This window comes from Mesocricetus auratus, unplaced genomic scaffold (genome assembly GCF_017639785.1).
Source record: "Mesocricetus auratus isolate SY011 unplaced genomic scaffold, BCM_Maur_2.0 Super-Scaffold_100009, whole genome shotgun sequence".
NCBI classification, from domain to species: Eukaryota; Metazoa; Chordata; class Mammalia; order Rodentia; family Cricetidae; genus Mesocricetus; species Mesocricetus auratus.
The window spans coordinates 4,302,269-4,327,908 of NW_024429193.1; the positions used below are offsets into that span (position 1 = coordinate 4,302,269).

The following is a 25,640-nucleotide window of genomic DNA, read 5'->3' on the forward strand; positions in this document are numbered from 1 at the left end:
AGCTTTGGAGATTAAATCATCCAGATTTTATAGATACCATGAATCCGGGCTAGGTCAGATCCTAGATGTCCCATTAAACCATTTTACACTGCAAGCAGGTTCCCCTGCCTTCAAGTCCTCAAGTCATATTACAGCTTTGTAATTTTCCAAGTTCAGTACACAAAGATGGAGGGCTTTCTCTACCATACTAGGTTGAGCGTGCGTTCCTGTGTTTTATGAGTGTGAGCGTACTTTCACTAAAGCTATTTGAAGGTCATAAAAACAACAGAACTCGGTGACTAATCAGAACCCATTACATAGTTCAACTGTTTTCATCTCAGTTCTGAAGGAATCAGAACATGCCTGTCCAGTTTATAAAAGGGCATCAATGTTTCTTCTAATGGTTGTCATAAATAAGGCAGCCACGGACAGATTTATTGCTGATATGTGTTTAATTTAAACGTGTTTTGGAACATAAGATAAGTGGTGAAAGTGGGCTGCCAGCCCTGAGGAGATGGATGGCCTGGAACTCTACACCACATCACTCATTTTAAATTAAGACGTGATATTATTCTTTCTGAGTTATATCAGAAGTGGAAAGAGACAGAGTGAGGTCTTGATCTTCAGGGGAGGAAATGCAGCAAGAAAAAAAAACCTCTCCTGAATTATAGATTTAATGAAATCTGTCAAATTTCTTGCCACTGTAAACATAGAAGTCCCTGCCTGAAGTGTGCCGGCAGCAGGGCTGACTGTGATGACTGGTTTTTTTGGGTCTTTATAATAGCTTGATTATTCTAGGTTTGCTTTTAGTTGCATGGTTAATCAATATGTCAGCATAATTCTGCTTCTCTTTGCTGTTTTCTCCTGTGGTTAATGTTAGTCCAATGTCTCTAAACTAGATTATCAAGTAGACTTTGGCAATCTGGAGGAATGTCTTCTGTTAGATTGGCTCACCGCAGATGATCTTTTTCCAGTCCATTATGAAACAAAATATCATGCATGCTAGGACACCTGTTATTTGGAAATTATTCCTCAAATGTGTCAACATGCCAGGCATTTTCTGAAGAGTTTTTTTTTAAGGATTGTATCTTTATTTTTCACATTGTCCTCATGTTACAGTTGGAAAAAATGAGGTCATCCTGCCGGATATGGGTACGTTCAAAGTGTAGCAAACAGCATATTCAAATTCTCATGGGCATTGTGGCAGAGGGAGACTTGGGGCAGGTCTGTGTGGCTGAACTTTAAGGCTTAACCGATGCTGTCTGGGAGACATTGGACATTGGTCAGCAGGCAGAGGGGATTCTCCATATACCTTCTGTTGACTGAAGGAGGGGGAACATGAGGTTTGCTATATCACATGAACAGAATATGGAATTATTTGCTGATCTTGACGTGACAGTAAATGGACCCTGATTCAAGAATCGGAGAGGAGTCCCCGACCCACTGCAGCCACACTAGCTGATCAGGAGGCAAGATTTCTGCCGGCAGCCTGCCCGCGCCACCACCTCCATCGGACCCTGTCACATACAAATCCCTCTCCACCCACGAACCCAATCATCGACCTCTGCATCAGCAGGCACTGGAGGCACAGGCGCCACCTGCACTGATTGGGTGACACGCATCCCGTGGGAGGGACAGACGCTGCCTGCACCAGCTGGAGGAAGAGCAGCCCTGGAGGCCACCTGTACCATTCGAGGGAATCGCTGGGTAGATGCTGGTGCAAAAGAATACATTCAACCGCGTAAATGGCAGTATGGCACCACCAGAACATAAGGGTTCCACAACAGCAGGACCCGAACATCCCAATGTAGAGGAAGCACACATAACTCTGTGAAGATGATAGAGGCCAATAAAGAGGAAATGAAAATTTATCTTAAAGAAGTTGAGGAAAAGACAAACAAAAAATTAGAAGAAACCAATAAATCCCTTAAAGAAAGCTACCACCGCCCCCCAAAAAATCAAGCAGGTAAAGGAAACAGTTCAATACTTGAAAACTCAAATAAGGGCAGTAAAGAAAACACAAACTGAGGGAATCCTGGAAATGGAAAGTCTGGGTAAATGAACAGGAACTACAGAAGCACACATATCTGACAGAATGTAAGATTTGGAAGACAGAGTCTCTAGCATTGAAGACATGACAGAAGAAATGGATTTAGCAGTCAAAGAACACATTAAAGCCAACAAAGTCATAACACAAAACACCCAAGAAATCTGGGAGACCATGAAAAGACCAAGACTAAGAATAGTAGGGATAGAAGAAGGAGAATACCAGCTCAAAGGCACAGAAAATATATTCAGCAAAATAATAGAAAAAAACTTTTCCAACCTGAAGAAGGGAATTCCTATAAAGATGCAAGAAGCTTAGAGAACACCAAATAGACTGGACCAAAAATAAGTTCCTTTGCCACATGACAATCAAAACACTAAACATACAGAATAAAGAAAGAATATTAAGTGCTGCAAAGAAAAAAAGGCCAAGTAACATAAAGGCAGACCCATCAGAAAAATACCCGACTTCTCAATGGAGACTCTGAAATCTTGAAGGTCCTGGACAGATGTTATGCAGACACTAAGAGAGCATGGATGCCACCCCAGGCTACTATACCCAGGAAAGTTTTGAATCAACATAGATGGAGAAAACAAGGCATTCATGACAAAACAAGACTTTAGCAATACCTACCCACAAATTGAGCCCTATAAAAGGTGCTGGAAGGGAAACTCCAACCTAAGGAAGTTAGCTGCACCCAAGAAAGCACAGGCAATAGATAACCACATACCAGCAAATCCCAAAAGAAGGGAAACACACACATACACACTACCACCACTACCATCACCACCACTAAAACCAAAAAATAAAAGGAATTAAGAATCACTGATCACTAATATCCCTGAATATCAATGAACTCAATTCATGTATAAAAAGGCACAATCTAAATAGGAACAAAGAGAAGAGTACATAGAATAAATTAAATAAAGAGTTGTTTCTTTGAGAAAATCAGAAAGATAGACAAGCCTTTATCCGAACTAACCAAAAGAAAGAAAGAGAGTATTCAAATAACAAAATCAGAAATAAAAAGGGGGATGTAACAGACACTAAGGAAATCCAGAGAATAATCAGGTCATACTTCGAAAATCTGTACTTCACAAAATTGGAAAATTAAAATAAAATGGACAATTTTCTGGATAGATATCACTTACCAAAATTAAATCAAGAACAGATAGGCAATTTAAATAGACCTACAACCCCCAAGGAAACAGAAGTAGTCATTAAAGTCTCCTAACCAAAAAAAAAAAAAAAGCCCAGGGCCAGACAATTTCAGTATCGAGTTCTACCAAATGTCCAAAAAATAGCTAATACAAATACTCCTCAAATTGTTCCCCACAACAGAAACAGAAGAAATACCTTTCATGAGGCTGCAGTTACCCTGATACCCAAACCATGTAAGGATACAAGCAGCAAAGAAAGAGTGTTTCCCTCATAAACATTGGTGTAAAAATAATAGGATAATAATAGGATACTGACAAACCAAATCCAAGTACACACACACACACACACACACACACACCATCCACCATGATCAAGTAGGCTTCATGACAGAGGTGTAGTACACCATATAAAGAAACTGAAAGAAAAAAAAACACACACACACAATCATCTCATTATATGCTGAAAAGTCTTTGAGCCTTGGACAAAATCCAACATCACTTCACAATGAAGGTCTTCGAGAGATCAGGGATACAAGGAACACACCTAAGCATAACAAAGGTAACCAATAGCAAGCCAACAGCTAACATCAAACTAACTGGAGAAAAACACAAATTGATTCCACTAAAATGAAGAACAAGGGAGGGCTGTCCACTTGCTCCATGTCTATTCAATATAGTGCTCACAGTTCTAGAGCAATATAAGCAAAACAAAACAAAAGGAGACTAAGGGATATAAACTAGACAGGAAGAAGTCAAACTTTCACTATTTACAGCTGATATGATAGTATATATAGGTGACACCAAAAATTCTACCAGAAAATAGATAACACCTTCAGTAATTTAGTGGGATACAAGATTATCTAATAAAAAAAGTCAGTAGCCCTCCTGTATACAAATGATAAACAAGACCATAAAGAAATCAGAAGTACATCACCCAATAGCCACAAATACTATAAAATATCTTGGAGGGTAACTCTAACCAAACAAGTGAAAGACCCATATGACAAGACTTTAAAACTTTGAAGAAACAAATTGAAGAAATATCAGAAAATATAAAGATCTCCCATGCCCTTGGGTAGGTAGGATCAAAATAACAAAAATGGCAATCTTACCAAAATCAATCTACATATTCAATGCAATCCCCATCAAAATCCCAACACAATTCTTCCCACACATTGAAAAAAATACTCAACTTCATATGGAAAAATAAAAAACCCAGGATAGATGAAACAATCCTGTATAATAAAAGAAACTTCTGGAGGTATCATCCTTCCTGACTTCAAGCTCTAGTCATAGTAATTAAAACATCTTGGTATTTGGCTTAAAAATAGACAGGTGGATCAATGGAATTGAACTGATGACCCTGACATTAATAACACATCTATGACCACCTGATTTTTGACAAAGAAGTTAAAACTGTACAGTGTAAAAAAGAAAGCATCATCAATAAATGGTGCTGGCATAGCGATGTCAAATAGATCCATATCTATCACCATGCAAAAAACTCAGTCCAAGTGAATGAAATACTCCAAGATAAATCCAGTTACCCTGAACTGATAGAAGAGACAGTGGGAAGTAGCCTCAAACACATTGGCATAGGAGATCACTTCCTGAACGTAACACCAATAGAATGGAAAAAGATCTTCACCAACCCCACATTGAAAATAGGACTGATCTCCACAATATATAAAGAACTCAAGAAACTAGACATCAAAATACCAATAATCCAATTTAAAAGTGGGGTACAAATCTAAGCAGAGAATTCTCACCAGAGGAATCTCAAATGACCAAAAGACATTTAAGGAATTGCTCAATACCCTTAGTCATCAGGAAACTGCAAATCAAAGTGACTCTGAGATACCATCTTACACCTGTCAGAATGGCTAAGGTCAAAAACATTGATGATACTTTATGCTGGAGAGGATGTGGAGAAAGGGGAACACCCCTGCACTGCTCCAAACTTGTACAGCCACTTTGGAAAACAGTATGATAGTTTCTCAGAAAATTGGCAATCAATCTACCTCAAGACTCAGCAATACCACTCTTGGGCATTTATCCAAAGGATGCTTAATCGTATCACAAAGATACTTGCTCAACAATGCTCATGGTAGCATTATTCAGAATAGTCAGAACCTGGAAACAGCCTAGATGCCCCTTAAGCAAACAATGGACAAAGAAAATATAGTACATTTAAAGGCCAGGTGGTGGTGGCACACGCCTTTAATCCCAGCTCGCGGGAGGCAGAGGGAGGCAGATCTCTGTGAGTTCGAGGCCGGGCTGGAACGACAGCCTCCAAAACAATACAGAGAAACCCTGTCTCGTAAAACCAAAAAAAAAGAAAGAAAGAAAATATAGTACATTTTCATGATAGAGTATTACTAAGAAGACAAAAAAAAACCATAAACAAAAAATAATGGCATCCTGAAATTTGTAGGCAAATGGATGGAACTAGGGGGAAAGAAAAACCATCTTGAGTGAGGCAACCCAGAGTCAGAAAGAGATATGGTCTCGCTCATAAGTGGATGACAGGTGTAAAGCGAAGGATAAACAGACTGTAATCCACAGCTCCAGAAAAGCAGGGTAACAAAGAGAACCCCAAGAGAGACATGGATCGCCGTGGGAAGAGGAAATAGACGAGATGTCCTGGGTAAACTGGGGTGGTGGTGGCAGAGGGGAAGAGATGGGGAGTGTGAATAGGAAGGCGTGGATGGGTGAGTTGGGGGAGGGGTGTGCTCGGAGAGCAAGGGAAGAGACCTTGATAGAGGGCGCCCTTGTGCTGTCAGGGAGAAACCTGGTAGTTGGAAAACTCCCATGGATCCACAAGCATGCCCTCAGGTAAATATCCTAGCAATAGTGGAGAGGGTGCTGGGAACTGACCTTCCCCTGTAATCAGATTGGTGGCCACCCTAACTGTCATCATAGAACCTTCAACCAGTAACTGATGGGAGCAGAGGCAGATCCACAGCCAAGCCCTGTGACAAACTCTGGGGGTCCAATCAGAGAGGAGGAGGAACGACTGTGTGAGCAAGGGGAGTGGTCAAGATCATAGTGGGAGACCACATAGACGAGGCTGACCCAAGGTCATGGGAGCGCATGGGCACTGGATAGACACCTGGGGAGCCTGCATGGAACTTAACTAGGCTCTCTGCATGTGGGTGACAGTTGTGTAGCATGGTCTGTTTGTGGGACCCCATGCTAGGGGGACCAGGATCTATCCCTGGTGCATGAACTTTTTGGAGTCCATTCTCCATAGTGGGGTGGCTTGCTTACCCTCAGTACAGCTGGGAGGGGCTGGTCTGTCCTCAACTTAATGTGCCAGGCTCTGTTGACTCCCCATGGAAGGCCTTACCCTTTCTGAGGAGTGGATAAGCATGGGTTTCAGGGGAGGTGTGGTAGGACAGGAGGAGGGGAAGGAGGGACAGCTGTGGTTAGTATGTAAAATAAATGAGAAATAGCAATAAAAAGAAAAAAGAATTGGATAGGATATAAGCAAAAACATTCCATCCATTTTCTTCATATTCATTTTTCTAACCTGTCTCATTTTATGACTTACGATGTTATGCATTTGTGTCCATTTTGAATTTCTCCACTGTACAACTATCTTTTCTGACCAAGCAATTTTGAAGACAAGTGGAATATGTCAGACGTCATAAGTTATCAGAAGGAGAACGCTAAGCAATGCATTGGGTGCCTGGGGACATAGTCAGAAACACAAATATTTCTGAAGAACTTCCAGGTGGGTAGAGATGGAGCAGAGAAGGGTTGTGGGCTGTGAGACTTCTCTGAGCGTGAGGAACCAACTCAAAACATATTAAACACTCATTGAACAAGTGTTTCTTGGTGGGTCAGAATTTGAGCTTTCTATGAGATTAAACACTGCCCCTGCCTGACACCAGCTTGGCCTACTTACTGCTCCTGGCAGTAAGTTGAACTAAGGAACTTTCATTTCTACAGTAGAGCTGAGGACAGAAGGGTAGAAATGATTTTGCAGAGGGCAAAGTGAGTCGGGAGAGTGCCTGGAGGAGCCTCACGTGCCAGGATTTCAAGCCCAAACCTTAATAAAGGCCGTTCTTACCCTGGTGTACTGTAACACACTGTACTGTAGTGCTCACGCTCCCTGTTTCTGTCTAGAACGTCCCTCACATTTGTTTGTTTCACACAGGCCAGCTGTAATGCAGAATAGGTAACTACAAATGTCAACATTCTATTGAGGGAAACGAATTCAGGTCTAAACCTGATTCTGCGGTTTGCTCGTGTGTTACCGGGGGCAGGACGGCAAGTTCATTGATTTTTCACCAAATGTAAACACCTTTGTCTTTTTTGCACAGCCCTAATAAGATTTGTTTCTGCAGTTCTAAATACTAATATAACCAGGGATCTTGATCCATGGGTGGCTTAAATCTACATGGCTCTGTTTTCTTTCTGAATAATAGAGAAAGTATGTATGTGCATTTTTTTCTTTTTTTTTTTTTTTTTTTGGTTTTTCGAGACACGGTTTCTCTGTATTGTTTTGGAGACTATCGGTCCAGCCCAGCCTCAAACTCACAGAGATCCGCCTGCCTCTGCCTCCCGAGTGCTGGGATTAAAGGTGTGCGCCACCACCACCCGGCTTGTGTATGTGCATTTTTAACAGCAGTGTATGCAAGGAATTTGCTGAGCTTATGGCCACCTATAAAATACATATGCTTATATCTTCCTTACCTAAGTAAGCAAGAAGATAGAACATTGAAGATTAAGGGTAAGCCTGGTCATTCTACGGAAGGTGAGAACAGAGGAGATATCGGCCACAGACCTGCCTTCAAATACTCACATAGACAGAAAGCACAGTACACAGAAGGTTCGATAGGCAGTAATCCAATCAATAGGTGAGCCATGGGTCCCTCGGAGACACTTGGTTCCAGAGAATTGATCTACCGTGTCTTCCAGGTGAGGCCTCCAGATGATTCCTGTATGGCACGGTAATTGTCTCCTTGGACTTCTAGGAAAAATGAACTCCATGTGTCACTTCATGTGTGAAAAGAAGCCAATGAAAGGAAGACTCCGTGTTTCCACATATGGCCTCTGAAAATGTGCGCACCCAATGTTCCTGCACTCACCCCTTTCTTCTACTGAAATGAAACTAGCTCTCATGGAAACCATTTAGTGAAGTCTTATGCAGGCCGGTGTGGAGGAAAAAGTCTGTTTACCTAGTGATTATTGATAAATGAGTAAGCCGTGCTACTTCTATTAGGGCTGATGTATCACTTTGTGAACCCGTTGGGTTGTAGCAGCTGGTGTCAAGATACTGCTTATTATGACATAGTAAGAACACAGCAAAAGCGGAGGGAGGAAATCTGATAACCACTCCTGTGACCTGGAGAAAGCAGCTTCATGGGGAGGGGCCTGGGCAATGGTGTGGCTGTCGGACATTCAGTCAGTGATAAACCTTTCTGGTGATTTCTGATTATATTTCCTCCATTGAGTTTTTCATTTTTTTTAATCTATTTGTTTAATGAGATGACCTGTCAAGGCCCAGAGCCCACATCAGGGATAAAGGAGATCCTAGAAGTGGCTCACGGTTCCTGTGAGGTAGGGGTCAGATCTCAGTTTTGCTGAACAAACAGCAAGTCCTTGGGGACCAAGCAGGCCAGCTCCCATGGCATTTCTCAGAGTTCAGAGGCATGTGGGTAGCAAGGGGCCTCTGAAGGGATGGATACGAATGGCATCCTAGGAAACCCTTCCTGTCCATCCCACAGCAGCCAGCGTGGCTCCTCTTTGCAGTGCGTTTTTGACACTTGGTGCCGTCCCCATTTACACGGCAAGTCGTCAAATTCAGGCGCTCCTGTCAATCTCAGGACGCCTCCCTTAACCACGTGAAGCCCAAACAAGGCTGGCTTTTCTTAGCACGTGTCCTTTGCTCAGTGTTGCTTTTGCTGGCTGTAGGTTTTGATTCGTGTACGTTTAGCTTTCCTTTTCCCGGAATATGCTTGACGTTTGTCATCATTGTGTATAGTTTCTCCATCGGGCTTAAAACCTTCTTCTTTAGGCTGAAAGGGGAATTGTAAGTCGTGTCTTCCTTGCCAGTGTATTTGTGTTAGTGGCCACCCCCTACCCCGCCCTTTTGGGTGCAGTTTCACATACAGATGGAACCAGGAAAAGCAGAAAGAGGGGAAGCCTGAGGCAGGGCTCTCTCTCTCTCTCTCTCTCTCTCTCTCTCTCTCTCTGGTCGTGGATCAGATCGGAACCATTACAGGTCAAACAAGGCTGGCTTTTAGACAGCTCTGGTCCTTGGTGAAGCATAGTTTGGGCCCAGATACGGAGGTTCTTCTTGTTTGTTTTGATGAGTTCATTGTATCGATTTTTTTTAATTTTCATAACCTCCAAAAGCAAGGATCGTTGCCTCTGAACTATGTTGTATGCCAAACTTAGAGCTGTTGAACATTTGAAAATAGAACTTTTAATCATTACTGTTCTTTCACAAGTGTGAAACAATTTAGGAGCTAGCTAGAGTGAGATACACTAATAAGTTTGCCATTCTCATAACCAGACAAATTAATTCAGAACTTGTAGGCTTCTAGCTGTCAGGGAGGAAAAAATTCTGTCATGCAACGGAGGCTCCTAAAACTGATTATTGCTTAATTAGCTTCCTCCTTATTGAAAAAAGTCATTAGTCCAATTATAAGTTCCCCTGGTTCTAGTGAACTGGGATTTTGTTTTCAATTGAAGGTTAGCTAGAAATATATTAACACACAAGAGTATGAAACCTGAAACTTGGCAAAAAGTGTGTGTAAGCCCTTTATATCACAAGCTCACAGGGTATATTTTATGAAAGTATAAAGAAGGGAAAACAGTGTTCCGTGTAATTGGGAAATGTTTGTTCTCTGGACTGACTTGAAGACTCTTGCCCTACAGAACAGGGCATGGCAGAGCCTGCACCTCAAGCCTCTTCTCTGAATGTATTGGATTCTGTAGACAGAAAATCCTTCCTTCCTCATGAGAAGTCCTTTGAGCAGTGTGGGTGTCTTGTGAAGGAATTTACATTGGGGTGTGACTGGAATTAACATATAGGCTAGGAAGCTTTGCATTATACTTCTACGAGTTCGTAAAATTAGTAGCATTTAACTTCAACAGCCTCCATGCTTTCTTTATTCTTGGATGGACTTAGGATCTCTATGTTCTGCCCCTGGCTCTTTGCACACGTAAGTAATGCTGTGGAGGATGCTAGGGTTAGACTTCCTACGCCGGAAACTGTGTGTGCCTATGTGCTCATTCAAATCCACAAAGCACTTGGAAATCAAAAGGGAAGAATGTCAAGCTCTAGGAGAACCGTGGGACAGCTTCCCTGGCCATGGAATGCAGGTTCGGTAGCCACCACTTCGGATGGCAAGCAGTTCAGTGACTGGAAATGCTTCTGGTTTCTCGGCGATGTTCTCCTGCATTTTGTCTGGGATGCTTGGTGTGAGACACTGTGGGTCCGTGGCAGTGCCTTGATTGGTACATGGAAGAGGGCACGTGACAGGACATGCTAATAGAATTGCAGATGAACTAAAATGAAGAAAACAAAAACGGCTAACATCTATCAAAGTTATTTAGGTCTGATTTTTTGTGTTTTTGACATTGGTGGGAGACACAGAGGTCTTGTGCATTACAATTCAAACAGATTTATACCAGAAAAAAAATAGGCATGGTGATTTATGCCTGTAATCCCAGAATTCAGAAGAGGGAAGAAGGAGCCCCTCTCTTCAAAATATATATACATATACATATACATATGTATATGTGTGTGCATGTCTGTGTGTATGTGTGTATACATACACACAACATGTGTACACATGCATGTATTCATGTACATATGCATATCTACAAATATGCAAGAGAAAGAAGGTTTTTTTTTTAATGAAGACAGAATAGAACAAAACGTCAATTCTTGGTTATTCTGGCCATTTTCTATTGGCACAGTTTCCAAGCTACACTTTGATCCTCTTGCCTTTCTCCTCACCTTGATGCAAAGCTAAGAAAAGGAAGAGACCCTGACCTCCATCCCCTTCACGAGTTATTGATTACAAACCCCCGCATAGAGGGTGGGGCATCATAAATTGAGGGACAGAGGGCATTTGTGGTTTCCCTTAGTGCTATGCCTGCTACTGTCTCCTTCATTGTCTCAGTTCCTTTGCCCTCATTTTTAGCGTCTGCATTTTCACTCCTCCCTCCCTCCAGGCCACCTGCCCTCTTCTGAGAAGGATGCTAACCATGGATTAGCTAGTCACTATTAAAATAGCCCCAGCCACACCCTAGCCATTCGCTTCCTGTAAAAAACGTGTGTTTCTTTGTGAGTGGCACTGAATCCTGTGTTTCGGTCTCTAAACAAGAATCGCTGCTACTCAATATACAGTGTTGTGACTGGTAGAAGTTATGTTTAAAATAATCACAATTTTGAAAATTCCGAGTATACTGATTTATTTTTGTCCCCAAGTCTCAAAGGACAACATACTAGGAATTTGAAAACCCCAAGAAACTTGCTATTTCATGCTATCCTATAACTCTAAAATATATCATTAATTGACAAATAGACACACTCTGTTTTTTGTGATTTTCAAAGAAAAAATAAGGAGGAATAATTTCGAGGTGATGACAACAGGATGCCCAACAAGCCCATGAGCACATAGACTTGAGGCACATGACTCTATGATGCTCCCCAAGGAGGATATTCTGTAAATTCTCTCAGCATGACATCACTATGGTGATTAGTTTTAAGACAACTTGACACAAACTAATGTCATTTGAGAGATGGAGGACTTCAATAATCTATGGAGAAAATTCCTCCATAGCATTTGACTGTAGGAAGGTATGTACGGTATTTCCTTAATTAGTAGTTGAGAAGGAAGAAAAGTCCGTTGTGGGTGGGGCCACCCAGGTAAGGTGGTCCTGGGTTCTATAAGAAAGCAGGCAGAACAAGCCATGGGACAAGCCAGTAAGCAGCACCCTCCATGGGCCCTGTATCAGCTCCTGCCTCCAGGTTCTTGACTGCTTGAGTCTCCACCCTGACTGATTTTAATGACGAGCTGTGATGTGGAACTTTCCTCCCCAAGTTTCTTTTGGCGACGGTGTTTTGTCCAGCAATCGTAATGCCAACTAAGAAGATGACCGAGGCCATATTGAGAGGTGACATAACACACGCATCCGTTATTCCTCTTGCTACTGACATCAAAACAAAGCAAAAACACTAAGAATGGGACTTAAGGTCAGAAGCATTGAGTTTGCCTTCCATCCTGGTCCTGTAGGCACGGCAGCAGGAGTTTGAGGCAGCTGGTCACAGCACCCACACTTAGGGACGCAGAAACCTGTGTTGATGCTCAGCTTGTCCTTGTCCTTTGAATCAGTTCAGGCCCCCAGCCCCTAAGATGGAGGCACCCACTCTTAATTGGAGTCTTCCTTTCCCAATGGCCCTAACCTAGACAATGTCACAGGTCTGCGTCCAAGCTAACTCCAAATGACAATCAACATTGACCATACCAGTAGATGAATTAAAGTAGATAGTAATTGTCTATAATTTGACTATCATGTGGAGGCAAAAAAACCACTTGGTTATAAAGTAGCAACACTCCATCTGTTATTTTTTTTCTAGAACTTTGCAAAATTATTTTAAGCATTCATAGGTCTTCACCTGAGAAATAGACTTAAGGAAGGAAAAAAAAGAAAACTTTGGTTTAGTTTTAAATCACCATCTCACCTGCATTTTTTGTTTCTGTCCTGGATGAAGCAGAGAAGGCCCCCTCCTGAGCCTCCGTGAACGCTGGCAGAAAACACATGTGTTGCAGGTGTCATTTGGAAAACGGCAGCAACTTGGAGCCTCTGTGCTATTTAAAATTTCTATAAATGCGCAATTTACATACAAATTGTTCCAGAGAAAAGTCAGGGTTTGCTTTCACTTAGTCATGGGATTTTTCCTGGACAGAAAAGGGAAATTCTTCAAATTTTCAGGTAAAGGTGTCTACAGAGGCAAAACAATCAAAAGGATGGCACTCCATTATTGCTCTATTCTAAATTCTCCTCTTAATGTCGGCATGTAAAAATAAATCAAAGCTTCAGCCCAGTGAGCAACCACTAGAGTAAACCACGCGGTATTTAAAACATACCAGGCATCGCAAGCAATCGCAATGCCTCACTCTTGTGTGTTCTCACCCACCCACCATGCCGTGTTTGCCTACTGTGGTCCCATGAGGTCTGCAAACTGGACTGGAGACAGATTTGGTGAATTCTAGAGACTCGGTTCTTTCCGTACATGGACAGCAAATATAACTGAGATTTCCTTTTTTTCTTTTAATTAGATTTTTAAGGAAACAAGATCGCTGGCCCCAATATTATTGCTTTCCTAGAGGCATGTTATAGCGCTGCCTATAAATAGACTTCTATTATCAGTTTTATTTCCCAAAGGACAGGGAAATTCATCCCTTTGGGAGTTTAGATTTCGGCAATATGTAAACCTTGAGAGTCTGTGCCCACTGTTTAGACTTCACAAAGCTAACCTTGATGTTCTAGAAGGTATTTTTTTCTATTCTAAAAGTTCTTTTCAGAGAAATACATACCATAGGATGTAAAAAACTTTGGGAAGGAGCAGCAAGTAGTGTCAGTGAGATTTATTGAATGCAGGCCCACAAGGACATAGGACAGTTGGGGAATCTTAAAGAAGTATAAACTACAGCTTTAGATGTGGATGATCCATCCTTCACTTTGCCTGATTACTAAACAAGTGTCTATTGAGCATCTAATAGATTGCAAGGACTTCTCTTCACTCAGTGCAGATGACTCAAGGATTTAAAGTTTTCTCTTATGGTTGCCAGCTTGCAGGACTTCTCCTAGGGGAAGAGACAGGCATCGGAGTCAATACACATACAAAGTCACCACGGTGGCAAAATCATGAAGGTCACCCTGTGGCTGTGCCTGGAAGAGAGTGCCTTGGCGCTCCCTTCAGCCTGTGGTAACATGTGTCACAGCTCACTTCCCTACCTCCCTACCCTGTTCCAAAGCCTTCCTGTATTACTCAGAAGGAGCACGGTCACTTCTAACCTTAATTCTCACTCTCTCTTGATCCTTTTTTTCTGCCTGAAGTTCTCCGACTATGACTGGCATGCTTCTGCCTAAGGAATCTCTGCACAGCTATGGTCTGTCTGTCTTTCGTGAGAAATATGTTTGCATCAGGACTCAAGGGATGTATGGAGGATCGTCACAGCATTCAGCTGCCCAATGATATGTGTGTAATTGGAGGGAGATAAAAAAACAGGACTAAAATAACCAGAACACTTCCCGACCTAACGAAATGCACAAGCTCTCCTACACAAGGAACTCAACAGCCTCAGAACAGTAGAAGTTGAAAGAAATCTGGATGTTACTAGCACATGGTCACTCAACTGCTCATGCTGGTGGTAAGGAGAAAAACCGTAGAAGTCGAAGGCTGAGGGGATGAAAAATGCATGTCCTGGGGGGCAGAAGTAATGAGGCCAGAAGAATCCCTGTCTGAACACAAGGGAATGAGAAGGCATAGTAATGGCTTCAAAGGGCTGAAATTAAAGAACGCATAATTTAAAATTCCATTCTCAGTGAAATGTCTTCTAAACACTATAATAAAATAAAGTTCTTTCCAATCAAATATTGTTGTGATCCAAAGGTCTGAACACACATTTCGTAAAAGGAGATAATGGAAGAGGACACACATACACACACACACACACACTCACACACACAAATACACACGTGCAAAGTGATGGATGACACCACACATGTTGGCTGAAGTCTCAGTAGTGCTTTTCACTCTTAAGGCATTCTCCTCCTCCTCCATGCTTTCGTCACATATTGATGGCTATGCTATCAGAGTTACTTTACATATTCTTCTAGAGAATATATATTTTTGTACTATCCAAAATATTTTAACCTTGCATATTAGAGCTCTCATCTCTGTGCATTTTTTAAATGTTCATGGCTCTTCTGAGATGTCTAACCACACAGAAATACTTCAGTATCTTCTTTCTTATCCCTCTTGGCAATTTTGACCATTCTCAGTTCCAGGTAAGAGTCGATTGCTTGCTCCTTTCACTGTAAGCCGTGTTTCCTGCCTCTGCATTCTTAGTAACTCCAGGCTGGATTCTAGACACTGGGAATACTATGAGACTGTGTACTGGATGTTGTGAATTCCCATAGATAGGAATCTATGTATATTTTCAATACCCTCATTGAGTCACAGACAATACCCTTGGATACTCTGTGGTTCTGTCAGGCCTAGCTTTGAGGAATCAGATGGCGGGACTGAAGGAAACCAGTGGTGGAACTTACCGCCTCCTACTGTAGCCTTCTCAGCTGAACACTTCACCTAACCCCCATGAATCATAAGAATTTTCCATTCTGGGTGGCAGAAGTGGTCTTGACATTTGACCTGTTGGGTTCTGGGCAATGTCATCATTAACTATCTTCAAGGTTCTCATCCCAGCCTGTAGTAGTCCCCCAGGGCATTTTCTACATATGCAGGAAGTTTTTATGGGGCTCTTATATCTCTGGTGCTCTGTTTAGTTCCTCTACCCATCTGGCTGCACCATCCTCTGAACTAAATGCCCTTTCTTCTCTGGGAACGGACTAGCAACCATCTGAGTGCTCCCTGGTATGCCACAGCTTAGAGATCTTGACAGAGTATGGGATGACTGCAGGGCTCATTGTACATCATTTCTCATTGGACTTTATCATTCAACGCTCATGTCCAACCATATTTGTCAAATCACCAAACTTACAGTGACATTAGAGATTGTGCCAACATTTGGTGACTTGTAAAATAACATTTTCTATCTCGCCCAACTTCCATGTCTCAGATATGAGGGTGGGGTGTCTGGGTTCCCTGACTTCAGTGGTCTTAGAAATCTGCAGTGTACCAGGCAGGACTGTGACCATCTCAGTAACTGGTGAAAACAGGATTTGCCTCCACCCTCCTGTGGATGCTGACAGGTTTACAGTATGCTTAGCAACATCTTTTCCCAAATTAAGAAGCAGGTCGGGTCTTGAAAGCAGCCACAGGGGCAATTTTATTTTTTCTGAGCCAACAGCGCTCGCTCCCAGTTAGAATAGTGATGCCCTGTGTGTATCACCTGGATTTCTCTGGTGCCGGTAGTGTTTAAAAGTCCTTCAGGGAGCTTACTAAACCTGTGTGCAAACCACAAAACCCAGCTCTGTCACAGAACTTATGGTGAGTTCTGAGTGGATTGCACACATAAAAAGGAAAAAGGTTAAAATGGGAAAACTTGTGTTCCTAGTACCGTGTTGCTCTGGGCTCCTTGCTGCTGTTGCTCTACACATAAAAGGGTGTAATGATTAAACATATGAATATTGGAACAGAACTGCCAAGGGTTGTTTGTGCCCAAGTTCTATCTATGGTGAGCTGAGCCCAGGCCATGGGTATATTTTATCCCTTTGTGAAGAAAAACTGGGATCTCAGCTTTGTTTTGTTGTTGCTGGGTTTTGGGTGAGCAGGGCTTAGGATGGTTACTAGGTTTATTGCTGTGTGTCTTCTGTCTTGCAACAGATCCCTGGCTGATGCAAGGGAGGTGTTTATTGGAACAGGCTCTTAGTCTAAAATGCACATATTCTGTATGTGGTTTCTGTATCTGTCAAACTGTGGTGTTCCTGGTGGTTAAAGTGTCTCTACAACTGTGGGGATGCTGAGCTTATTGGGCCAACTACTCTGAGGAATCTCTAGTCAACATTTTCAACATTACTGTTAAGGGAGGAACCCGTAAGGAACAATGGATGACTAACATCTGTTGTCCTACAGCAAATTAAACGTGGTATCCTGCAGTTCATCAGGTAGTCAGGATTCTGGCGTTAATTAACGGGGAAGCTCAGAGGAGGAATTGCTGGGTATTCAAGATGTGTGCTTACAATCATACTGACCCTGAAACTTCATTGTCCATGTTGTCTCCTTTGTTTTTAAACCCAGCTGCTAGAATCCATTAATTACCGCCATAATCTCCTGGGAGGATTCGCAGCGCTTCGTGCTGTCTGAGAGGTACACTCTTTCCGTGCCCCCTCATCGAGTCGCCCGCAGAATATAATTATGAAGTCTCAAACCAAGGCATAACTACTTTTGTTTTCCAAACACTTCTCCAAAGGAGCTTTCTTTGGGTAGATAAAGGAATGGGGGATAGGTTTGAAAAAAAAAAGTTCAGAGAAAATTGCTTGCCAGGTATGAATTCCTCTACCTTGAGATGCCCAGGCTGCATGCCAAGGGTTTGGGGGCATCCATGGAAATAAGAGCTATAACTCTCACCCCAGTTTCCAAGTCTTAGCAATTGCGATGCATTGGGACACGTGGGCCCATGGCAAGCTACGTAAATAAATCTCATAAGAAAAGATCAAGGCTTTAGGTGCACATAGAATGCTCCGTGCTCCTAACAGTAGCCACCGAAAGATGGGGTCATCAGCCAGGGATTTTAAAATAAGACTCTCACATGAGGAAGTGATCAGAAAGGCATGGAACCAAAAACACAGTTCTACAATGGCTGAACAGGGGTTTCAGCAAGTCTGAGCTCTCCACTTAAACCTTTTGTAGCTTGGGAGCTACTCATTGAGAAACACTGCTTTCCCAGCGACTGCTTCTTACTCCTTTTCAGGATCCCTTCCTTTTAGGTTTTTAACCATAAATATCATACACATGTGCACGCATGTGTGCACACGTGTGCACACACACACACACAAAACTGCTTTTTAAGCTTCATTTCCCAACTTATAAATAAAACGCTGATTTCTTTAATGTCTTTGATAATAATTACCTGTGAAATCACCTTCTGGATAATTTTAAAACCAAATTTAATTTTAATGTGAAGTCATAAGGAAAGATTGGAGAAAGGGAGCCTTATTTCTGTGACAGCCCTGGAGAAACGATTTTCCAATAGGATTCTGTAGTCAAATGCTTAATTAGAGCTGTGCCAGGTTTTCAAAGGTTATTACAGAAATGTACGGCAGCGACCTAAGTGGAGAGCTCTACAGAATATGGAGCTTGGGTTCTTGACCTTTCTCATGCATGACCTGTTTTCACTGGAGAGTTTGTTATGCGAGCCTGAGTATATAGTTACTTTAAACAGGTGTGCAAATAGGGCATACATTCATAATGAACCATGAAGAGGTTTATTTCAAAATAATTATCTGGCATACATATAACTTTATCATCTATTGATGACAAGCAAATTTGCATGCTGGTGAAGTAAACATGATTGTTTATCTAGCACAATATGATTGAAAGATGTAATAATTTAACAGGATGTCCTGGGAGTGGTAGGTAAATATTAAACGTCCTTTATGGCGTTAAAAATGTGTTTCTAGTGTATACACAGTAGAATATTGCAGTGAATAGCATACAATAGCCTCCAATTTGATTCAAAAACATCTCAGTATCCCTTGCTGTTGCACAGTGTGATAGAGCAGGCAGTGCAAGGAACACATGTTTAGAATGTAGGCTACAGTGAAATCGCATGTTACAGCACAGAGGAGCCTGGCCAGGACACTTCCTGTTCCCATGTTTGGTTCTGAACTTACTTTTGACCTCTGCCTCTCTAGAAATCTTTATCTGGTTCAGTGTTTTTGTACCCCCACATTCAGCTACATGAAATAGGTAACTATTTATTGTGGAAGGTACTTACAAGAGAAACTGGCAACCCGGGTGAGTCGGCCGCTTTCCAAGACCGGACCGGAAGCATGAAAGAGAAAGTGTGTCTCTCCTGCATAGCCTTTTATTATGACATCCATATGTGCCTGTAGCCACACCCAAAGTGGGTGTGGTCAGCGGCACAAGTATCTAAGATCTCTCTCTACAATTCCCCTTTTAGTCTAAATAAAATACTTAGATTTAATACAAAACTAAATTGTGTCAATATACAAAATGTCTCAAATATATGTAAAGCATATATACATAGAAGATGGGGATATGGGGGAAGTCCTTCTGTATATATATCTCTCTTTGGTTAATGAATAAAGCACTGTTGGCCAATAGGGAAGCAAGATAGGTGGGACTAGGAGTCGAGGAAGATTCTGGGAAACAGGCACAGTCAGTGATGATGTAAGACATGGGAGAAGTATGAGGTCTGGACCGTTTTCTCCAGTAAGAGAAGACCACGTGGAAACACTCAGATTAGCAGTTATGGGTTAGTAATTAAGTCACTTCTTTTAATTTCTTTTTTCCTCTCCTCTCCTCTTGTTCCCTCATCTGTAACCAGTAAAGGGATGAAACTGGTATCTCAGATATGGTATGTAAACACTCTACCTCTGAGCCGTATCCCAGTTTGATAATGTCCCTTTAATGAGATGTGTCTTTTTTGAGGGCTGTAGCCGAGTGGCTGATTGTCTTGATCCAAGACTTTCTCATAGGAAATGTGCTCATGTCTGCAAGCATCCCACCTCAGCTTTTGTCTGCTATTGGGCAGTTGCCTTTACACTAAGGCATTAACTCTCAGAGAAAGGAAGGAAGGAAGGAAGGAAGGAAGGAGGGAAGGAGGGAGAGAGGGAGAAAGAGAGAGGGGGAAGGAAGGAAGGAAAGGAAGGAAGGGAGAGAGAGAGAGAGAGAGAGAGAGAGAGAGAGAGATCTAGTCAGCTAAAACACTGAGGCTACAGGTCAGTCAAGTATGAGCAATGTGTCATATCTCCTGTGAGACATAGAGTGCTTTCCAGGTAGGATTCTGAACAAGGTTCTAGCTGCTGGATTTTGAACAAGCAGAAATCTTGTCGTGCAGATTCCTGTTGACTGAAAAGATGTTATGAAAAGAGATCTTCTGCTCAGGCCATGAGGCATTGAGATGCCAGAGGGCCGAGTAAGACGGGTGATACCCAGATGTTCTATGGGGAGGGAAGACCTCTGGGAGCTGGTGGTGTGATAGCAGGACTCCTGTGGATAGTTGGAACCTTAGAAATGGTATCAAGATGGAGCTAAGGTCCGTGATAGGATAAAGTCCATCCTTCCCCAAATGCATTCCAAGGGAGAAGAACATCTTACAAGACTTCACTGGAGACCCCAGAGCATCTGCTGTCATGGCAACTAGCCAAGGAGCACTCCCCAAAGTGGCAAACTCCAAAGTCAGATGTCTGTGAACTGAGCGATGAGTCAGAGGTATGAAAACATCAACAACTTTCAAAAATTTAGTACAGAGGGCAGTCATCCGAATGCTGAATGTGCAGTTACTGAAACGTCACTAAATGAAAAGGAGGAATCAAAACCAACTGCTTTACTGATGCCTTTGGAATCATTTTGAACCAATAAAACATGTTTTCTCATGAAAGCCTTTAAGATACTGATTCCCAATCAAAAAATATATTTCCAGGTTCTTCTCCTTCATCTCAGCAGTAGATGAAGGGTCAGATGTAGACCACAAAGCTAGGGCTTCTCGTTAACTACAAATTTTACGGAAACCACGGCTTCAAAGAAGTAACCATAAATGAACCATCCCTTAAGTTAGGAAGTCATAATTTCAAATAAAGATATTTGTTGCTGTAAGAGACTAGATTATATTTTGGCCATTGCGGCGTAGACTAATTGGCATCTTACGCAATCGGGAATTTACCTTGCTCTGCTTCTCCTCCCTGGAGTGTCTTGTTCCTCCCCATTAGCATGTTGTCCTTCCATTGTACCTGCCAAGTGATAACCAGTAGACAAAAGATAAAGAGGTAGCTGAATGGGATTCTAGAATGAAGAGGCATAGTGTGCACGTGATTGTTAAAACCACAAGCTGATGAAGGAGAGGATTCCCCAGACCTCTCCAGGGATAACCTAGAGAGTGAAAGGATCTATAAAAGGTAATTCATGTCACATTGCTCCACTCTCAGAATAAAGAGTACTGATTCCATCTCTATGCTAACAAACCCGCCACTTAATGGGGAGCACCCTGTGGTCCTTCGCTTCTTGTTATTGGAGGTGCTATTACCAGTTTATACTTTAATAATGATTGGAGAGTGTTTTGTGTTGTGCATGCTGTTCAAAGAAAGAGAGTTGGCCCATAATGTAATTTTAGACTCTTTGGCAGCAGGGAGGAATATTTTCTATGGATTGAACCTCTAACCTCCATTCAGAAGCACATGTATTGATTGCACACAAAGGTTGTGTTTGGGGTGCAGCAAGTTCCTCATACCAAAGCCCCTTTGATCTATTCTATATGTTTTCTGAAAGAAATTGTCAATGTTGGACCTTATTGTGTACTGCGTTTAGTACCCAATAATTCAAGACTTCCAAGTGTGCCTGAGTAGTCTTGTGACCAAAGTCATGCGACAGTTGGAAAATTTCCTCAGAAAAACCACTCTATAAAGCATAGAAAATAGCCAGCATTGCCTAGTAAGATTTCTTCAAGGTCTAGGAACCTTCAACAAACACCAATATGCCCTAGATACAGTGAGAAGCAATTGTTACATTCTAATGTTTACCCCAGATATCATGACTCTACTAGATTCCCACTACAGTTACATTCCTATCAACTATACAAATCTAAACCTGATACAGCTCACAGCCTGAAAGTATCTGTAGACTGTTCAGAGCTCATGTGGTAACACATGTTTCTAGTTTACTATTTTCTAAGAAATTTTATTATGATCTTTTGAGGGAAAAAGTTAGGACAGTATTCTTCCTAAATAATTTAAAATAGCAGAATATACACTATGCAATTACTTTTTTGAGACTGTGTCCCACCCTGCTGGTCAGGGTGGACCATGAATTTGTGGTGATCACTCTGCTTCATACTTCTAAGGGTTGGGATGGCCTGCATATACCGCTGAACCCAGATTATCCAACAAAAATTGTTCATGAGGTAATTTTTATAATATGTAAAAGCCAAGTTATACATCCTATCATGAATCAAACCCTTGGGAATTGCTTAATATTGATTTGAAATAAAAGTTCAGTAGGCATTCAATGGATTGCATTGTTTAACATTCTTATCATAAAGGCATGTTGTTTTATCTACATTTAAATTCCCCTGTACATGATAGCAGATATAGCTTCCTATTTTTTCATTGATTAAAAGTAGAGTCAGTATTCACAATTATCATATAACTACAGGTATCTCCCATAGCAGCAAATAGAATGGAGTCAATAAGCAACTCCCTGGAACTGTAATAGAAGGAGCATAAAGTAGATTTGTCACTGCTTTCCTGTTCTGGGAAGAAGGAGGTTGGGTAAAATGATCATATAGCTCTTTCTTTAAGTGTCTACATAAACACCGTTGTGTTAGCCCAAATATCTCTTATTCCCTGAGTCCTAGAAAAAAGCCTGTCTAGAATGACACTGAATAACACAACATCCACTAATTTCATACAACTGAAAACACAGAACTCCCACAGACGATGCTCTCAATGGTTAAGTATTTCCTTAAATGTAAAAATAAGCTATTAAAAGCCTACAGTTCAATAATGACTCCATGTGGTTTCATTAAAACTTACATTTTGACAGATTCTCAGAAGGCCAGTACTTCATAATTAATGGATGCTCAGCCCAAGGTCAACCTTCTCAGTGTCTGGATGAGTGCAAACCTAGTAGGGTAGAAATCTGCTTTTGACTATTTATCTTTCTAGAAGGAAAGTAAATCATGGGTCCATGTCCAAGAAATTGGCTCTGCATGTTAATAGTTGAGAGTCCTTTTCTTTACAGTAAAAGTTCTTGACATCCACTCTGTTTTGTGCTATATTTAAAATAACAGAAATTATAAAGATTCTCATCTCCCTTGCTGATTAACGGCCTCATTTTAGAGCTCCTGAGATGGGACTCACAATCACAGGACGACAGGAAGACTCAGATCACAGACACATCATATTAATGACCCCAGAATTCATTTCCAAACTGATCTACAGAGTCCTACAGAGAGATGGCTTCTTCCTGTCTGGGTTGAGTCATACATCACAAATGATCATTCAAACAGAAGCAGCCTGACAGAAGTAAAATTTGAAGTCAGCAGACCTTGGTTTGTATTCTGCGTCTCCTTCATACTGGCTGTTTGACTGAAAGCATGCCACTGCGTCACTCCAAGGTTTCATCGAAAATGGGAGAGCAGTGTCCCTCACTCTGGGCATAAAACACAGCAGGTTCTCGGTTCCACTGGAAAAAGTTCAGTGCCTGATATGCAACCCTCTGCTGACAAAAACTGTAACTTCAACTTTTATTAGGAGAACAACTCACTGCGTACACGGTACGTTCTACTGATCACCAATTTAGACTATCTAAACATACACTAATGATCAATTCTGGAAAAGTCTAAAGGAAAATGAAGCACCTGCTTATACTTATGGACCTACCAAGAACCCCAGAAGTCCAAAAGCAGTCTCTTATCTTTGGTGTATAACACTCAGACTTAGTTCTGTTATGGCAATGAACGTGTGAGCAACGGTGGCACAGGGGAGTCATCTACCTCACCGCCAATCAACAGGCAGAGCAGGAGACAGACATGGCCAAGGGCAAAGCTCATACAACAGGTGAATGGGTGAGGTCTGTGGCGAACTCGGGCAAGTCTTGGGAGTAACACTGGAGAGCCACTGCCTTCCTGATACCGACCGGACCTCTGACCTTCAAACATCATCTCCTGATTTCTCCATTTCTCAGTGGTTTACGCTTTAAAATCTAGGCCAACGGTTGGAAATGCCCGTGGCCTTCTCCAGCTCTGAGGATCCCTGGCTCAGGAAAGGAGGCTTGCTTGTTGGGACACAGAAGCATTAGGAGCCTACACCTTCTGAGCTCCTGCATCCCATCTAACAGACTTAGGAAATTTTTTCTCAATTGTTTATTAGCTGAAGACTATTCTATCAATTAGGACGTCGTCATTGAAACCAAATGCATCTTAAGGAACAGATGCAATGCTCGTCAGAAAAAAGAAATATCTGGGGTCAGTCTCTGGTGAGAAAGTCCTGGAGAGCCATCAGACTTTGTCACCAAAGACTGCAGAACAAGGTACTCTAAGTAGAGCTACTTGGACACACCAAGAAAGGACATTGAAAATGGGAAAGCAATGAAAAGGAAAGCCCCGCTTCTCTCTGTTCACCTGTGTGGATAACAGTTAGCAGCAACCTCCCATAACAACCCAGAGAAGATCAACGTGTAATAGGCATTTCCTGTGTCGCTGTGACAGAATACCTACTCAGAGAAAAGGACAGCAAACAATAAAAAACAACAGCAAGAGAAAAGCTTAAAGGAAGGCGGAATGGTTTGTTATTCCTCTAGGCTCTCGATTCCAAAAGGGTCCAATCTGCCTTCTAAAGGTCTGTATGATTGGGCAGGACCTCACGGAGGTTAGAGCTCATGGGAAAGGGCCTTCCACCTCATCGCCAATCAGGAAGAAGAAAGCAAGGTAGAAAGTGACCAGGGATCACACAGCCCCAAGAACCTGCCCCTGTTGCTTCATCCATGCCTACCTCCTAGTTCACAAAGCCTCCCAAATAGCACTGCCCTCTGGGGATGAGCTTTGCCATCATGAGCCCAAGCAGGATGTGTGTTCAGACGATAGCACAGCAGAGCCTTTCCCAGACAAGCAGAGATGATCTAGTTTCAGACGAGCAGACTGCTGGGGAAGAGGTGACATTTTGGTTAGGGTTTGAAGCTCCGCAAGCAGGAGGGAAATTCTGACTGATGGTGTTATGAGAACCAAGGGCTTGCAAGGTGGGTCAACAAATAGAATCACTCGCTGCTCAACCTGACTTCAGTTTAATGCCTGGGACCCACACTGTAGAAGATGTCCTCTGATGTGCACACAGCCTGCATGAACACACACACACACACACACACACACACACGTACAACAAGTAAAACGGACAAGTGACACAATCAGGCAGAGAAGGAACTTGAATGCCTCATGGGGAAGTCCTGTGTATATGTCAATAAAGCACTGCTGGCCATTAGGGAAAGCAGGACAGGTGGGACTAGGAGTCTAGACGGATTCTGGGAAATGTAGTGAGGGGAGCCATTGCCCTGTGATTCCCGGGAAGAGGGGACAGAAGTCTGCGTTCTTGGAAAGATAAGCCCTTATAAAAATATATATTGGTGATTATGGGTCAATAATTAAGTCAGAGATAGCCAATGACAAAACTATAACAAATGATCCATGGCTTCATAATTAATTTAGTGTCCTGTGTGTTATTTGGGGGTTCAGACAGCTAGGCAGGACCCAGGCGGCAGACCAGAAGAATACGCGTTACAAACGCCCTATGAAAAGTGTTGGGTTTTGTTTTATAGGCAAAGGCAGAGGAAGTGGAGGAAGGATGTGTTTCAAAACTTCCTGATTGGGAGCTCTGCACGACCACTGACAAACTAAACTCAGATGTTTGGCAGCCCTGGGAGAGGTCGCTAACAAGTACCTCTTTGTCATCTAGGCTGCAGAAGTGTTGCTCAAGCACGGAGCCAATGCTAACGTCCAAGATGCTGTCTTCTTCACCCCACTCCACATCTCAGCCTACTACGGGCATGAGCAGGTATGTCTGGAGTG

At 42.2% G+C, this 25,640-nt stretch overlaps 1 protein-coding gene and 1 long non-coding RNA gene across 3 annotated transcripts in view; one reads left to right on the top strand and one right to left on the bottom strand.

Moving 5' to 3' along the window:
* Tnni3k (TNNI3 interacting kinase) overlaps positions 1-25,640 on the top strand; it is a 266,104-nt gene that overhangs the window by 37,694 nt on the left and 202,770 nt on the right. For both annotated transcript variants that reach the window (XM_040751553.1, XM_040751554.1), the window contains exon 6: positions 25,528-25,626. In XM_040751553.1, the coding sequence (XP_040607487.1) occupies positions 25,528-25,626 (99 nt within the window). The remainder of the gene's footprint in view (positions 1-25,527; positions 25,627-25,640) is intronic.
* Positions 13,788-18,920, bottom strand: LOC121142269. Its single transcript, XR_005879244.1, has 2 exons — positions 18,840-18,920; positions 13,788-14,021 (listed from the first exon to the last, which is right to left on the bottom strand). It is a non-coding gene; the product is annotated as an uncharacterized LOC121142269 (long non-coding RNA).